This window comes from Struthio camelus, chromosome 6 (genome assembly GCF_040807025.1).
Source record: "Struthio camelus isolate bStrCam1 chromosome 6, bStrCam1.hap1, whole genome shotgun sequence".
NCBI lineage: Eukaryota > Metazoa > Chordata > Aves > Struthioniformes > Struthionidae > Struthio > Struthio camelus.
In genome coordinates, this window is record NC_090947.1 from 41,847,607 (window position 1) to 41,866,308 (window position 18,702).

The following is an 18,702-nucleotide window of genomic DNA, read 5'->3' on the forward strand; positions in this document are numbered from 1 at the left end:
ACGCCTATGTGGTAGTAATTCAAAACCCATTTTTCTGCAATGGGCCGGCAATGTCACAGCTAAGGATGCACGGCCTGAAACACCAGGAGGAAGAGTCTATGAAAGTCAAAATGCCAAAACGTGGCAAAACAGAAAGTTAAGGGGGTTGGGAAGACAAGATTATCTAAGCAGGAGTTGTCTGCAAACTGATCTGGAAGTGGTGTCTGAAACTCATTTCAAATGCTCTAGAAAAAGCAAACTAACAAAAAAGCCCCCAAAACCCAGTATAGCATAGGGAATCAGCTAACAAGACACAAGCCTACCAGGAAGAAGAAACCTTGCTCTTATCCAATGCCAGCCATCCTTAAGTGCAGGTGAGGCACACAGTGCTTCCTTCTGCTTTTTAAATTGCACCAGGGAAATCAAATATTCCCAGTCCATTTTCAAGAGCCAGGAGCACAATCCTGCTCCACTAAGGATTGCTAGGCTCGGAAGGGCAACTTCAACCCATGTCACTGAACAGCAGTTTTGGCCCCTCTCTTTGCCCACTCACCAGATACGGTGCCAGCCAATGTCCACCCCAGCCCGCTCCCACTGCCCTAGCGTACAGCACGCTTTTGTCGGGGCTAGGAACCTGGAGGAAGGAAGCGGCACCGCAAATCAAAAAGGTGCAGTGCATGTTAGAGGAAGGGCAGAAGGAAGAGCAGTCTCTTGGCCACAAATAGGTTGGCAATCCAAAATGAAAACCAATTTTCATGCTGATTTCTCAATAAACACTGAATCTTACCAAGCCAACATACCTGCACCACCTCAAACGGTATCCTCTTTCAAAATTAAATAGCTTCCTAATTTGAAAGATTGATATAGAAGTACAGACCCTCACACTAACGATGGAAGCATTGTGATAACAAACCACTATGATGTTAATAATAGCAATAATATTCATAACGGCCCAGAAAATAGACATGCATGCCTTTTCAAAAGGCAAGGGCAGAACGGGCATAGTTCAAGCGCACACTAACAACCATCTCGACCAATGCAAATTTTTCACAATACGCTTTTCTCTCACTTCCATAAACCCTCTCAGATCCGCTTTCTCTGTATTACCCTATGAAACAAAACATGGCGCAGGGGGAAAATACGCGCTCTTGCAGTTCTGAACAGCAAAAATATGTATGTGCACATTTATAGGGAGGACAGGAATACCTCCAAATGCTGAATGCTAAATGAGTCATCCACTTCAGAAGAATGACAAGTAATTAAGCAAGAATCTGCAAGACAATTAAGTGCGGGTATCAGTTTCAACCAATGGTATTCAAGGGAAAGAAGCTTCCTATATACTAAAATCATCAATATATCGTACAAAGGAGTTGCTTTCAAAATAACCTCTCAGCTAAGAAAATTCTTTTCTTTAGCAAGCAAAGAAAAAAAGTCTAAAATATTTATTCTCCTAAATTTCAGCTCTGTTCTATAAATTACTTACAAATGGAGTATCATACTAACTGCCTAGACCTATCTGGCTGAAAATAGTCTCAGATTTTATGCTGAAGACTAAATCGCAGAAGCATGAGACAGTGCAAATCTATAGGTCACTACAGATGCTAAAAATCGAAACCTATTCAATAAAGCCAGAGCTGACAGGCTCGCAAATACTGAAGGTGTGGTGATGGCAGAGGCTGAAATCACAAAAATGAGTCTTGCAATATTTTGTTTGTTAACCTTGCGTTGGAAACCAAATTACTCTGCCCTCCAAACTCTATCCGCAGCGCTGCTTGCACGTGGTAAGAACGACACAGATCTAAGCATACTGAAGCATTGTAAAGTGCTGCCCAGTGCATTACCAAAATACTTCACAAGTACAGTGCCCTGATGGTGCATTACTGCCATTTTTCTGGCAGTTTGCACAGCTGCATCTCCCTTTGCTCCATATTTTGTTTTTCCGTATTGTTAGACCTTAGCAATAAGATCATATATCTTGGTGCTTTATAGAAGCACTTCCTTTTATATAGCTCCTAAATTTTACTTGTCTACAAATATTTGTCTTTCTTCCTCTCCTTTCTAGTCTCTTACACCACGAATAGGAGCCGAGTGCTTGGCAATCCTGTATTCACAGATCAAGCTTCACAGATTCAATTCTAATCTGTCTTGACTCAATTTGGGACAAGAAGTGGTAGGGACCCAAAACGGGCCGCTCTGTGCTTCTGCAGGAGGGCAGCCCAAGGCAAACTTCCAGATTTCAGCCAACCAGGTCTCACCAATTTCAACATCACTACCTTGCATTACAGATGAAAGGATGAGCCTGTGATGGATTGCAGGTTTCTGCAGGAAGCTCCTGGCTACATGGTTTATGCACCTGACAACACATTTTGTATAAGGTAGAGTCTCAAGTCTGAAAAAAGTTTAATACTAATCAAGGTTCTTCGCAAGGTATAGCTGGAAAAAAGTTCAAAAGTAGAAATGAAACAGAAATCCATCTTCAACACACTATATATATCTCAAGTCAGACTTTTTCTCCCCAATAACAAACATCCCTTGCTTTCCACATGGCACCTTGCAAATCAGGCAAACGCCTCAGCACTAGTTATTTGTACTTAACAGGAACCACTGCAAGGAATTAAGACGAGAACCTTTAAAACTAAACCAACCCTTACGGTTTTGCTTCCAGGTCAAACCACAACTGAAAACAGACTTATTTTCATATTCCAGTTTGTATACAACTGAAAGTCCATAACAACACTGCAAAAACACTTGCAAATGGGTTTAATTCAGTTTTAGACATGATAGAGACTTTCCAGGACTAAGTAAAACAGCGGCTAAAAAAATTTTAGGTTGAAGCAGCCAAATAAAAATCTGTGAGATCTATGTACCGTCTAACCCTAATCTTACTGCAGCCAAACACTACACTGCTCACTCACATGAACCCACTCCAACTTCTTAATGGGGCAGTTAAAAATCTTAAAATAAAATAATTTCTATTGCCACAAAAAGAAGTTGGCATGAATTACTGATTTCATCAAGTTTACAGCATATATTCTTCTCACAGTTTTTATGTAATAAATTCAAAACTTAAAATAGTTTTGCTTTCTCACTCTGAGTGCGTAGTCTCATCAGGAAGAATACTTCCAGACCTCTGCAAGTCATTTAAGAAAGAAGTGCATTTTGCAGTAATCTAACAGAGAAAAGTCAGTACATCACATTTCAAGATCCATTAAAATATAAAATTCTGGTTACAGGCACAACAATCTGCCTAATTAGTTTTTCCTAATTAGCAGAATGTTCTAACCTCCGTAATAAGACTGATGTGGACAAAATGTTCCATACTGGTTATCCATCTGAGGGAAAGCTAAACAAGTACTTCTGAAGTACAACTAATAGAATTACTGTGGTTGGGCTTTGCGATCAGGAGGCTGCTCACATGGTCTGGCAGTTAACATTGGCAATTTTCAAAAATATAAAATATTTTACCTTAAATATACGACCGCTCACATTGCAAACTCCTCCATAACATTAGAACTTTAAAGACAACATTAAAGATATTACAAGCAAGAGTTAATAAGGTGGCTGTTTTAAATTCCCTAACACGTGCCAGGAGAAAAAAAGAACACATGTATGGACCAAAATACACTGTGCAAGAGTAACCTAAAGAGATAATGGGAATGCAAATGCCATAGTGATGCTGTAACAAGCCAGAGTGCGGCTGAGTAGTTGGTTTTTCCTCTATTGTGAAGCATTTCTTTTGCACGCAAAGTTTTTGTACCATCCTCTTCATGACTCAGTGTCTCAGTCTGAAACAACCAATTAATAAATGGCAACGTTATTACTGATTCCCTTCTTAACCTTTTAAAAAAAATTCCATTATTAATATATGCCAACTACGTAATTCAAAGACTACCAGTTAAGAGAAATGCAGAGCCCCTGCAACATCTGTGGTCAGAGGCAGATGCCTGAGATAAGGAAAATTCAGACCCCTATTTTGTTAGGAGTTTGCAGAGCAGCTGCTGAGCTTCATCTCAACAGCTGAAATAGCCTTTATACAGCTTAATAATGTGGGAAGCACAAAATTATCTCCAACCCACTCCCAGCCACCAATTCATTCACCCCGCTGGCTCAGACACACAGACTCCACCCATGCTCCAAACACACACGGGTCTTATCACCCATCAATGCATCTCTTGAAGGCAAAGGAAAGCTATTATATATCCTTCACTTTGTTCAATCAGTATCTAAGAAAACTGAGAGCCATGTGCAAAATATAATCTAAAAACAGTCCCTTGAAAAATGCCAGCTAGACAGTAACCAGAAATAAACATAGGAAGGCACAGAGATACCATAAATATTGTCTTCAAATATATCTGAATCCCCAGAGACCCCATACAATCCAGTGTCAATGACCTCCTATGCAAGTGGTAATGCTGGAAATTAATACTTTAAAAATATAAACACCTATTTTTGAATCCCGAATGGATGCTCATAACACAGCATGGCACATTAAAACCTAGATTTCTTCTGTACTGATATGCAAAACATATACACCTATTTTCAATCTATGCACCTCAGAACGAGTAATTCAATGCATGACAACTTCTAGGTCTTCTGCTCCATTAAAAAAAAAAAAAATAACAACAACACTTTAGAATCTGGCTCTTTCATGAGCCCAGGGTGGCAGAAGGTGAGCAGCACCATTCAACACAAACTGCAGTCGGAAACACGAAAAGACAAAGGCACTAAATATAACAATTTGTTTACATGGAGCTTTAGATGCAAACTGTGACTGGGAAATAAATGAGGTAAGGAGCAGCAAAGACTCTGAAGAGAAGGAAAAAACACAGGCCATTGACAGATATTCTGAGTCTTCAGTATCTTAAGTAACTAACTGAACTAATACTTTGTATGCTTTGCATGTGTATATTAACCTTTTTATTCCTTGTTCACACTTGTTAAGGAGACAAGTCCTGAAATGTAAAATTTGACAGTTTGATCCATGTATTTAGATAATCAACATACATTTTATCATTTATATAAACAGAATATCCTGACCCTAGGAGTTCAGCTCAACGCAATATATAGTGAGATTTCACTTCTCAGAGAGCCAGAAAACTAAGGAGTATTCTTAATTTAAAAAAGATCACCTCTGGCTCACTTGAAAGTCATCAAGTTAGGGTGAGATCCGTTGATTTTTCCTCTTCTGAAATTCCTCTCTACCACCTCTGCCTAGAGGTCTTCCCTCTTCTTGGGCAAGACCCGAGATGCGTGTAAGAGCAGGTAGAGCTGAACACTTCTATAGCCCCAGAAACAGCCAGAGAAAGTTTGATTCTAAATGAGCTTGGGGCCACAAGATACTTTGCAAGGCCACCATTAAACCGCACAAGAATAAGTACTCCTGTAAACCAGATTCCATCTCCATGATCTGCAGCAGACAGTAACCTACCAGCGTACAGGAGAAAGGTATGAGGTCCTCTTCCATAGACGTCTCCTGACAACTATATCAAACGCAGCATGCCAAGTGAAACAGAAAACACGGAAAAGCCACAAACACCTGACTTACAAGGTATGAATTGTACCATACAAAGGCAAACATGAAGTTATGACTTCCAATGGGATAGCTGAGAGTTGGAAATATTAAGAGCACCCAATGGCAACGCTGGTATAGCTGAAGTCACTACCAAAGCTCCTACTGGTTTTGGCAAGGTGAGGATTTCACCCATCTCCAGTCTCCTAGACATCAACTTTTTCATCCCACTTTGATATCATACAACTAAGACTCTGGTGGATGTAGCAGTAATTCAGAAACAACTCCGGCCTCAATTGATTATAAGATAAAAATCTAATTTTGGGGCTAGAGCCAAAAAAAGAGCAAACAGAAGAAAGGTCAGTCTACCACTGAAGATCAAAATACTTTAAAAACCTGTTGACTGTGGCAAAATAGTGAGGCTCTTAGTAGAAAAGAACAGGCACAGGAGTTATCTCCCTGCGCTCTGTACCTTCACCATCCTTAGTTTACCTATTAACCTCCAGCTTCAGCCTCAACCAATTAAGTGCGCATTACTTTTTTGTCAATGGCTACAAGGCAGGCAGAAGTTATGTCCGGCACTGTAAACAGTATGATGTAACTTATTTCCTTCAAAAATGACATGTAATTTTGGCTCATTTACAATTCATTACAGTATAGCTACAGCAGGGGAGATTCTACTTCTAAGTTAATCTAGGAATCATTTCACTCTAAAAAAAAATAAATATAATAAAAGGTATCTCCTTCATTACAACTTCCTCTGAAATTCATCTGGTCTTCTTGCATAATTTCAGTAACTTTAGCATCACTTCTCTGAATGCAATTGGCAGATAACATTTTTAGCTGTTATGTTTTTAATAAAATTGATTACCAGGAAATTTCTGCATATGCACAGTTTAAAATAATCCTATTCCTCAGGGTTTAAACATAGAGATGTCGCTATGCATGATAACTGTTTCATGTTTAGTGAGATGCAACTATTCTGTCACAAGTATGAAATGCATTTTGCTCACAAAAGCCAAAGGCACTGTCAAACCTGCAGCAATCTGCAGAACAGTGGGAAAAAATTGCCGGTAAACTAACTGCTACTAGATAATGGTCCCATTTATCATTCTTAAATTCCACCTTTAATTAAAAATGGGATATTCTTTTACATAAATAAAAAATTGCAGATGTTCTCAAATTACTCCTCTAATTTTTTTTAATTCCTCCATACATAATATTCATAGCATTATATACGTTCACAAATTTCTCCACGTTGTTATTGCATAACACTTATTCCAGGAAGGTGATTTTTCCGTATTTCAAATAGACAAATATATGCAAAATATGTTAAGTTAAAAAAAAAAAAATCATTCTAAAAGAAAATACATGTTAGCAAAACTCATTGTAGGAATACCACTTAACTACAACAAAATTAATATTGAAATAACTGTTTTTTCCACTGCTTTTCTCATCATTTGATAATTTGCTGTTTTTCTCACAACCTGATAAATTATTAGTTTAAATATTGCTATATCATTATCTCAAGTAAAATTGGTGAGAGAGAAACAACAGACCCACTGTAGATACCTCTTTCATCCTAGTAAGTACTGGGAATGATACTAATAGGTACAAATTTCTGCTAGTAGTCCTTCCGCACAATGGAAATCCTATACTTGTTTTTGATGTTATGTTCACTGCCATTTCCTTCTTTCTTTCTTCCTGTTGCTATTAGGTGGAAATATATGTCCCAATGTGCAACAAGTAAAATGGAAATTGAGAGAGCTAAAATGGAATATGATGAACAAGTAGGCAAGAATATAAACTTAAACAACAAAAAAATGTTAAGTGCTTCTGAAATGGAAAGCATTCTTTAAAATGGCTGTGTCCACTGCACCATCAGAGTATACATGCAGGAGGGAGGGAGGAAGGGACAGGGACAAAAGACAGAGGGCAGAAAGGAAGAATACTGTCCAAGGGAATAAGGAGATTACAAGAAGCCAAATTATTTCTTTGCAAAATCTTCATTATTGAATAATGAGAAAAAAGCTTTGTTAGTATCAGAGACAAATTCAAACCAATAGACATAATTCACTTAGATTCTCAACTTTTTTCAAGGGATTTAAAATTAATCAAAATGATTCAAAGTATATCAATAACAGGTATAATCTTCAAGATTCTCAGGCTTAGAAGTCTAAAGAGTTAAAAAAAAAAAAAAAAAAGGAGGGAAAGAATTGATCAACTTTGGTTTGAGGGAATTAAAAGTCCATATTAAATAAAACAAATTCTATTGCACCATAATTTGGCATATAGATCGTAATCAAACTACATGCAATGGGCATGCTTTACATTTAGGGAAGAAATGACGTCATAAAGCACAAAATCAAGTAGTTTATGGGTCAATTTAGATTAGCATTTCAGTTCGATTTGGAAGAGCACTGCCAAAACGACTTGTAACCACCCTCACGTACTGCGCTTCAGTTCACACTAGTGATCTCCACGGTTATGAACTGGATTCTTCTAGATGAAACTAAACCAGAAGGTAACACTCCAGGAGAGCATTTAATGCACCCCCGACTACGCCTAGGGGCATTCAGTTCATAAGAACCAGACTACACTTAGTCTGAAATAAAACTTCTTGAAATAATGCTCTGTATGGATGCTGGGTCATGAGCACCATTTCACCCTACACCCTCTCTGCAACCATAACAAGTTGGATTATTTGTTAACATAGATATTGCCGACATAGTCATATGCAGAATGTTACAATTCAACCACTTATCTAGTCTTTCCAAAGTATTTAAGGGACTGGCTCAGCACATTCGAAACGCATACTGAAACTCTCTGGCATCCACGGCAGAAGTCAGCATCCCACAGGTGACCTGAAAAAATGTCCACAGAAATACTGCCTGGACTACCCTAAAAGGCATATCAGTACCACCCAAGCGCATCAGAGAAAGCACCTACTCAAATGTTCACAAGTCAACGGAATTAAATTGAAAAGTTACAATATGACTAGAAGCAGAACAAATTGAATAGTACAGAACAGAACATGACACTGTCAGGGTACGTACTAATGGTGGGGCCTGCCTTCAGGCTGAGCTACCTAGCACAGGGAAAAAAGAACATTCAGAGTGGAGCAACAAAGGTTGAAAGGATGGAAAAATGCAAATACTAGAAAAGCCAAAACAGTTACTTTGGAAGGCTTTTCTTTCCCCATGTCACAGAATGTTATTGTGCCAGTGGGTTACACTGCTCAGGGTGACGCAGTGAAGGTGACTTCAGGATATTTCCTTGCAAGCATTTTTGCGTAACTGGATGCTGTATCAGAACTTCACTCCTTTCAGTGTAGGATCTGGAGCGGCCGCCTGTCCCAGACCTTCTCTCTGTAAGGCAACAGCGGCACCAAAGTGGTTCCAACAGTAAAATGCCTTACATTAACTGTGTTACAGTATTTAAAACGATTCTTCATGTTGACCACACATTAACCTTCCTAACAGAACTCTTGGTCCATTGTAGACTGACAACAGGAATGTCCCGAGCAACCTGCAACAAGACTTTCTGATTGTAAAGGAAAAACGCCCTTTAATGCATTTGCGTCAGGTTAATGCTTGCGAAAGCAAAGAGCAGTACTAACGCAGACCTTTTCCCAAAACACTTTTGCTAGCAACAGTTTGCCTTACATAAAATTTCTTTTCATTATATATTAATTCACAAGCCAAGCTGTAAATACTTATTAAGACAGCTAGTTATTTATGACACTGGAATATAAAGCTATAAATCCAAATAATGTGCAAACCAAGTATCTGACAAAATTTGTATTATTTATTTCTAAGGTACAAAGAAATAGTTGAGACTAGGAAAAAAAGCAGCAGACAAAAAAACATCAAGAATTTTTTCTTTATTAGATGCAAACCAAAAGCTTGCTTTCTTTCCCTTTGGAAGATCAAATGAGTATTACGGACTGGAATGACAATGAATCAAAAGAAAGTATCATTCTCTTTATAATTACTCTTTATAATATAGTACTGTATATATTTGTTATTTGAAAATAGAAATGCAATCTATAACTAATCTAGAAATAAAACTTACACACAACAACGCTTTAAAAGGACAGATAAAATACTCATTAAAATCCTAAGTGTAGAAATACTGAATCATAATGCACTATTTCATTACATTTTACTGCTAGCAATGTAAATATCAAATCTCCAGGTGATTCATAAAATTCATTTTAGAAAGAAAAATAAGGATTTCCCCAGGCACTCAAGAACATAAAGGAAAAACACATGCTACAGTCTGAAAAAACAGACTGTTCTTCATTGTCTCATCAGAATATTTTTCAGAAATTTCAGCAAATCTTTTACACATCAAATGGACAACTGCCATTTCACATTAGTACTATCTTTAGATCATGCAACAATTCCAGCTAGCATACTTCCCCGTCCTGTACCTTTCACTGCATTGTTAATCGTTCTGTTCTTATTTATGCCAAAATTTAGATCATATATACACTTCCACTGACTTCAAAGGAAGTATTCTTAATTTAAATTAATCTTTTAACTCTCCAAATTGTGAAAACGCCTAATAATCACATTGGTTAAAAAAAAAATGCATGTTGGACAAATTAGACAACTAAAGTTTTTGGAGGGAAGTGTGCATGTGGGGGTTTACACACAAAAATGTAAAGAAAACCTGTCACTTTTAAAATGAATAGCTACCATCTGCCAGCATTTTATCTGAGGCAAAGTTGATTAATGCAAAGTGAATGTTTAAGATCATTTTGCTGTCTGCCTGAATAAATTTCAGGTAGTTTACTTATAAAATTTTTTGTCCTGTTTCTCAAAAGAATTATTGGTTGCTTTTTCTTTTTCTTTCTTTTTTTTTTTTTTTTTTTTTTTTGCCTTTTCCAGTTTTTAGACAGCCAGACCGAGGAATAAAAAACATTCACTCCTAAAATGTGATACTATACAAGGACTTAAAGTGCTCGAACTTTGCTTCGGGCCACTTTGCACAGCAGCAGCAAGGTAATTAATCTGCGGAACAAAGGGGATCCCACCTCCTCAGCAGACTTCAGGAAAACTTTCGGGCAGCCTTTCTCAGCGATACTGAAAAGTAAAGTTTAGCAGCCTAATTCCCTAACTCTGAGAAAACACAGCAGTGTTGTTATTCTCAATATCAAATGATTTTGTCCTTAGACTTCATACTGGAGCAGTTACCTTTATTTACACAGTCTTTCCAATTAAAATATATATATTTTTTAATTTTATATATATATATATATAAAAATAAAAATTACCAACTTTCAAATAATAAAGAACAGTTTTGTCATTTTAACAATTTAACATTATAACAATGCATCATTTTATATTAGTGTTCCAATAAAAATCATTCTCAAATTCATTCAAACACGTTCTTCTTCAGAAGTTTATTTCAAATGATGACATCTTCAGAAGAAGTTTGCAGAACAGATTTTGGGTGACATTAACCTAAACCGCACAAAGCCTAGTTTTACACCTACGTTCTCACATTAGGTAGCCTCACCAAAAGATTGCCTCAAAGCTCTCCTCATCAGAATGAATTTCACACCCTCTATTCAGCCTCTAGGACAACCTCTATTATCCGGGGCTATAGAAGGGGAGGATATCATCTGTGCTACGTTGTGGAACTTCGTACGCCTCCATATGGACGTACATTCTCTTTGCTTACACCCTAAGCTGGCTGGACATGCGCCAGCACTGGTCAGAAGTCACAAAGTTGTTTTAGCTCCGTACACGGTGCCTGCAGCTTACATCTCAGTAGGGCTTATTAGTTGAGGCTCAACACCATGCCAGTGCGGCCATATGGCCCTCTGGTGCGAAGCTAGCTCACAACCAGCTAGTTCAGCGCGTGGGCAGAACAAATGTGTCTGTGTTTGCACAAGCCTATGTTAACTACCCTTTGTGAACTCAGCTGATTTGTTTAAAAAAAAAAAAAAAGTAAGCAAGTTTAGCACTAATGCATAAAAGAAGTAATGACCTTTACGCAGCTAGGGAGAGCCAAAGAGGAGCACAGAACTAAGCAGCATCTCTTATACCATTTCTTTCAGCGTACTTCATTCCTCCACATAAAGGATATCTGCTATGCCTGCTTTGGACTAGGTGATTCACAAATCTATTCTCTAGGAGTATATTCCCCCACATTTGACGTAAAAGTGCAGCTGAAAACATGCGCAAGCACACATACACGCTCATTTCTTAATCTTACATTGAGAAACAAAGAAATCCCTTGAAACTTAAAAGGTCTCTGGGTAGACAAATTATTCAGTAACTCAGATAAGGTGAGCCACGTGCTGTTCTCAAATGTAATGAAGTTTAGCAATAACACCAAAACACACACTGTTGGTAATCAATACCACAAATGAGATTCTAGGTGTCTTTAACTATACACAGAAACAAACACCCTAAAACATACAGGAAAGTATGAGATGAACATTTTTTAATTTGTAGGTAAGTGGTTACCTTTTATTTAACTAACATACTACTCACATATACAATTTATTTCTTACATGACTCTTATTAGGGCCAAATGCAGGGAAGGCCTCTAACACAAGGAAAATAATTCCTCTTCCTACACAGAGGTTATAGAAAGATATAACTTTCAATATCCAACATAAAGACCATCTTTGTTGTGGCTGTTATTGTCACTGCGAGAACACGTGAATAGCTGGAGGGCAAAATGCAAGCGCCTAGGTGGAGAGAAAATCATTAAAGATATTTCTCCATTACCTTAGCTTATTGCAGAGGTTGAGATCAAGATGCTGAAAATACAAGAGTGTGGGCATGTATGCATGGGTGGTTTTGAGACAGAAATGTTCCCAGCACAAATGGGCATCTATGCATTCAGCTTTAAGTGAAATGGCTCAAATTTGTATGCCTCACTTCGAGTCACATCTTCAAAAATCTTCCCCAGGTTATGTTACTTGCAGGTATTTTTTTAGAAAAGCAAATCTACAGAAAACAGTAAGTACTCTAACTTGCTAACGCTTACACATGCAAGTTGTGCTATGTTTTCAGCTGGACTACTCATTCACTGAATTACTCACTAAATTATAGCATCACTGTTTTTAACAGAATGTCTTGCTGACATTAGTTTATTAGTAAAGAACTCATTCTACAATAATTTTTCTTCCTTATAGAACACAACGAAAGCATCAGATCTGAAACAACCCGAAATCTAGCCAGTAGTCTTAACGCATTATGGGGAAAAACTGTGTCTACATTATATTCTCTTTGAATCTGCTATAGATTGTCAAATATCACACCCTTCAGATTTTTTTTCAGAGCTTCATTAATTAAAACCAATGATTTTTCTCTTTTGTAAAATGTAAAAACACAGATTTGTCTTTTAAAATATCGTTGTCAAATTTCAAGGGATATATACATGCTAGCATTTACCCTGGGGTATTTCAAGGCCAGAGTCTGTTACAAATAAAATCTTTATTCATATGAACAGCTACCTGGGGGGTAGTACAGAATGTTACACATTATATTTATATATATTTTTCGAAAATAAGCTAGCAGTGCTCTTAAAAAAATTGGAAGCTATATTGCGCTTAGTCTCGCCATTCTTGCAGACCTAAGTCTTATACTACTATTTTTTTTATTTGCATTAATACTTTTTGTAGAGTATAACTGGAGAGAAAAATAAAATGCTGTCTAGTGTGTCATCTTGATTTCTTTTTATCTGAAATTTAAAATATTTTTCCTCATGATAATAAACAGAATTACAGTAAAGAGAAAAGCAACAAATCAAGTATTTCTTCACGAAATGCTGTAATAGCTTACTATTTTCAAATTTGAGAACTTTCTTTGAGTTAAGGAAAAATATTTCTAAAAGGTTTGTTACTCGCTCTCTGGAATTTGTCACTTTGTGCTAAATTAATCAAAATTAATTTTAGATGAGAAGTTCAGACATCTAAATTTTTCAAAGAATTTAGCTGTCCGAGGCAAGTTGGGAGATGAAACAAACACAACGCCCAGACTTTGGAGAGCGACAGCAGGGCGGCTTTCGGTAGGTCACTTCTCTTTGTCATATTCCATGAACTGATGAGAAAATTCTGTAAATGTTGAAAAAAAATTATCTAGAAAAAACATACAGTAATGGTACCCTTTTACAGTACATTTCAAATACCCTCATTTGGAAACTGCCAGCTAGAAAATGTAGCATTCCTCTCCCTCTTGATGTGAGGGAAAGTAACACTGCAATCACAATTTCTGCAGAGAAATCTCATGCTTTCTTAAAAATCAAAGAATTAAAGAACAGAGAAAAATATATTGCTCCTACTACTCAGAGATAGATTTTGGGGAAGAAATAGAAAATGAGAGATCAGTCAGAAGCTCCCGTCTCCTCCCTTTCTGACAGGAGATGGAAGGAAATTCTCTATAGCAATAGTTGTTGTGAATGGATGAAACTTCCTGTATTAATGCAACTTCAGAACAGACATCTCCAGGCTAATTCAGGCAGAAAGGAAAAATCATGGAAGTGTCTATATAGCAAGGCAAGAAAGCTCTTGAAGACGTGCACTTCTGTTGCTGCAGTATATCAATATATTAGACCGTTTCAAGATCACTAGCTATGTATGCCCCCTTTAAAAAACCATCCTCATGGCCTAAGCTGGAGGCACACACTCCTTGCCTGATCTGCCATATTCATCAAGGTTTCTGCCCTCCTTTAAGGAGGTGAACGAAGATCTGAGCTGGTTCAACTACACATTGCACAATGAAGTCATGACAATAGGAAAGAATTTTTTTTTTATTAGAGGAAGAACACACACTCTGAGTGAGGGAAACACTACACGCTCAGTGTTGCAGGCGAAGTACCAAGTCTCTGATACCACAGTAGCTATGCGAGTTCCTCTTGAAAAGTGAAAACATTGTCTTCCTGTGACAATCGTGCTTCTCGGCAGCTCGCGCAGTTCTTGCGCGGCGACGTGCCATTCATTGCGCGCCACGGCACCGGCCGCACAGCTCACAACAGCGCTGTCGCCCGCGCTGTGCCTTACCAATTCAGCTGGAAGTCTTCCCCAAGGGAATACCTGTCTGTCCTTCGACAAGGAAGTATACTGCTCACAGAAGAGCAAACGAACTTAAGTACTACGACTCTTCCCTTTATGCTCTCTTCCTTCCAAAGCACTTTTTAGACTTTGCTCACTGCACATCACTTGAAAATTAACAAATCTGCTTGCTTTCTACAATTAGCTGTAAAAGAATCGTTTTTAAGAAGTATATATACTACTGCTGTACAGATCTATGACAATATTATCAGACTTATTTGTATCAGTATGATTTCTCATACATTCCAGCATCTTGATTTAAAGTACGGTTCGAAAAGAAAAATTTAACAAGGTAACAATGTTACCAAAAGAGTTTGTACTTGAAATATTTGTGACCTTTCTGGATAATCAAATGCATACATAGAAGTAAGGTATTTATGAAACACCATTGATCTCCATCTGAAAAGCACTTGGAAATAAGTTTTTGATTTTAGAAAATGAGTCACAAATAACGTCAATATTGTAAATAACATAAACAAGGTTGAAATATTTAAAAATCTAATTCAAAACATACACTCCTGACAATTTTCTATAATTTTGTCTTAAGATGAATAGTAAGTCACTACTACCTGGAAAGCAGATCTTAAATGGCTACTGGCAAGCTAGAAGTAGAAGAATCAATGTTAATTTTAATCAATGCTTTTTATAGTTGGAGAGAGTAGTCAGCCTCATTAGGTTGTAGTCTGATGCATTTCTACTTTCAATTTAATACGATATTTGAAACATTTAATTACAAAACAAACATTAAAGATGTGCAAGTAGAAGGTACCTCTAATTAGCTTTCATCTAACCACTCACATCAGCCCTTGTTTCTAAAATTTTATCCCCCATGCGAGGATACAGTATACGCTGTTTTTTAAACAGTACATCTTTGTGAACTTTGACTATTTGATTCTGTCTGATCACGCACTAACAGCATCAGCAAAGAAAAAGCTTTCCTCTCTTTAAGATGCTTTATTGGTTAGCTCAGATTTATTTGTTGTCAGTAAAGGTTATATTTGCACATAAGTCTATGACAGATTGCAAGTTTATTAACTTCAAGGGAGTTTTCAAGCTGCTGGGTTGTTTTTTTTTGTTGTTGTTGTTTCTGTTCCCCCCTCCCTCCCTCCAAGATGCGGGTTACTTGACAAATTGGAGTTAAGTTATCTTAGGTCAATGTAACTGTAAGTTAAACTAATGAAGTGTATGTCTATGAGTGATGCCTGATTAGTTTAATACAGTTAGTGCTGGACAGCTTGGGCTCCTGACCTTGAAGGAACACAGATAACATTGCGATGCGTTGGAGGATGCGGTTGTGCTGCAAGAGGAATTTACATAACAGTTTGTCATATAGACTCCTCCAAACCAGAATCGCTGCAAAAGGAAAGCACTACGAGACTGACGCTAAAAGCCTCGCACGAGACCAACCTGGAAAATTTCATAATTATATTTCGGCTTGGGATGGCAGCTTACTTGACATGAAAGTCAGAAGTAGGAAAAGAAAAGGTGTATATGCATGTAGCATACACTCCAGAATGGATAACTGTTGTGTTGGGCAACACGCTGGTTAAATGCAGCCTTCTATAGGACGAGATCTATTCTTGAAAAATCACATTCCTCCCCCGTCCATTATTTCTGCTTGTTCCTATTTGGAGTAGCAAATACTAGAGGCAATACTCAGCTGTAACTATAGCTGGTTAGCACATTCCTGGGATGTACTTAGACCTGCTGAAGTTAATTCTCTGGGTGAAAAGCAGGTGCTCCTGCTAAAACATCCCAGTCTCTTGCCACGCAGGGATAACGACATCAGAGCGCGTGCTTGCAACCGGCTCCGTGACGTTCTGCCACGCACAGATGGAAGCTCTCGCTGCACCCCACAGCACATCGCTGCTTAACACCATCATCTTACCACATCTCCGCTGAGCAGGTAGGCCAAAGAAATGGTTGGTTTTAAAGACAGCTTGGCACTGGAGTGGCTGATTCTCACTAGGTGATAGCTATCTGTTGACCTAAATACTTGACTTTTATCAGTTCAGGTTCCAGCTGATAGAAATTTGCAATTTACATAAGCACATAACTGACGTCCACAGTTGCAGGCACGTTACAGAACCCCACTGAAGTTAAGATAAAACTGCTCCCTTAAATCCGCTAGGTCAGCCTGAACAGTACGTTCTGATAAATCAGCCTTCTTATAGATAAACGGGAGGGCAAGTGAGGAAGCTATTGTGCATGTCTCTGCTATCTTTCAACCTAATCTGTGCAAAACAGTTTCAATCTCTCAGCATGTCTGAATTCACTTGATAATTTAAAAATAAGATGCACATATATACACATACACACACAGAAACAAATTTGTATTCTTCCACTCTTAAGAGACTTTCAAGGACTAGCGACGCAATTTCCCATATTTATATCGAAAGAAGGCAACACAAGGAGAAAAACTTGTATTTGTTCACTACAAGCCTCCACTCACTTGCACATACACATTTGCATGAACATAACTGAAGATTCAGCTAGGGAGACCTGGCTGAAGGCTCCTCTGCAATTTGAGCTAGGAGACTATCCAATTCTCAGGTTACCTGTAATTAGCGTTAGGTGGTACCGTTTGCATGAAAGAGATGGCGGCAGTTCGTGCTTTCCATGGCCACTTCTTGGCAGGCAGGGTGCAGAGGACACATTCTTCCATCTCCTCCTTAAGAAGATCTACCAGCTGCTTATGAGAACCACCATAAAAAGCTTCAATGAGAAGAACACTCATGTTCCTAGTGTTTCAGACCTGTCTGGATTCTGAAAAAGACAATAAAGAAGTACTTTACTTCAGAAATGCATCTTATTATTTTACACTGGAAAGAGGAGAAACATATTGCAAGGCCCTATACAGTGTCATCTTCCCCTCCCCCATGAATTTAATCCTTGTTTTTAAATTAATGAGTTTACTTCAAAAAGGCTAATTAACAGTTATATTGACAAAATCACATCTATTCGTTTCAACCATTAAAGCCTGCCATTTGAAATTTCTGAATGAATCTAAATGTGCAGGATTTAAAAATATTGTATTTTGATTTTGTTATCTTCCTCTTCAATTAGAGATTTAAAAGTAGCTTGCCTTTACAAGGCATTTTTAAAGATATCCTTCTTTCATAGGTTAAGGGATACATCCATAAAATGCAGCTTATTCATTTTTACATAGGCTTTGCCCTTTTCCTGGTGGCAGATAAAACTAAAGAACAATTCAAACACATTTCAGCCAAAAGAGTTCCCAATACCGGCATTCAGGCTAAGTGACTTAAAGAAAGATGACTGAGAGCAGCCTGCAGATACGCAGCCTGAGTACACCTCCAGCACTCGACCTTGGGTCCCAGAAGCTGGGATCATCACCGAAGTGACACACTTAGCCCCTAGAGGAGACGTAAACCACGTTATTCTTGAGCACTCCCAAACGGCTGGAACGGAGCAATATTGCAGACTTAAGGAAGCTATCTACCCGCTCAGCCACAGGGCTGCTGACAAACAGGAAGCAAAACACATTGCCCAAAACGAAGGGAAAGATGAACACCCTGTGACTATTGCTCATCTGCTTCATGAGTCACAGTCTTGGGGTACTGGAAAGCTGCTTTTCAGATGCTTTGAGCAAAACTATCAGATAAAAATGTTAAAAAGAAAACCCTGTAAAGGTATTTACCATCCATGATTGCATCTCTGATGATTTCCTTCTCAAAATACCCTAACAAAGGCGGACAAACGTTGCTTGGGCTTCATGATTGATGTAGTATATTATAAGACTGTACATCCATTTCCTGACCTTTAATTTCTAGTGGTTTCAGATTGTAATCCTTATATTTCTCTGATGACAAGAAGTAAGAATTCAATAGAGAACTACATACCTCTCAAGAAAATCTGAATTGTAACCTCAACCTTGAAATTTAGTTAAATTCAAGTTCAGCTGGAGGGAAAAAAAAAAGCTGTAATCAGAGCTTAAAAAATAGGAAAAGAAATTACAAGAACATTGTACCTATCAAAAGGTCAACTAGCCAGGCAGGCAACAACACAAATTTAGATGCTGAAGAAATTCAGCTAGAAGATAAAATAAAAAAGAAACCTCTAGATAGGCCTGAGTCAACGGCCCACCATGGGTATAAGATGAAATAGAGATGTTGAA

At 37.9% G+C, this 18,702-nt stretch overlaps 1 protein-coding gene across 15 annotated transcripts in view; it reads right to left on the reverse strand.

Moving 5' to 3' along the window:
• The window catches only part of GTDC1 (glycosyltransferase like domain containing 1), a 197,680-nt gene that overhangs the window by 115,703 nt on the left and 63,275 nt on the right, over window positions 1-18,702 (reverse strand). For 11 of the 15 annotated variants that reach the window (XM_068949317.1, XM_068949311.1, XM_068949312.1 and 8 more), the window contains one exon: window positions 17,123-17,330. In XM_068949317.1, the coding sequence (XP_068805418.1) occupies window positions 17,123-17,301 (179 nt within the window). In that variant the 5' untranslated portion in view covers window positions 17,302-17,330. Of the gene's footprint in view, window positions 1-17,122; window positions 17,331-17,893; window positions 18,004-18,427; window positions 18,487-18,702 lie in introns of those variants that run through there. The other 4 variants (XM_068949315.1, XM_068949314.1, XM_068949316.1 and 1 more) reach the window with 2 other exon arrangements.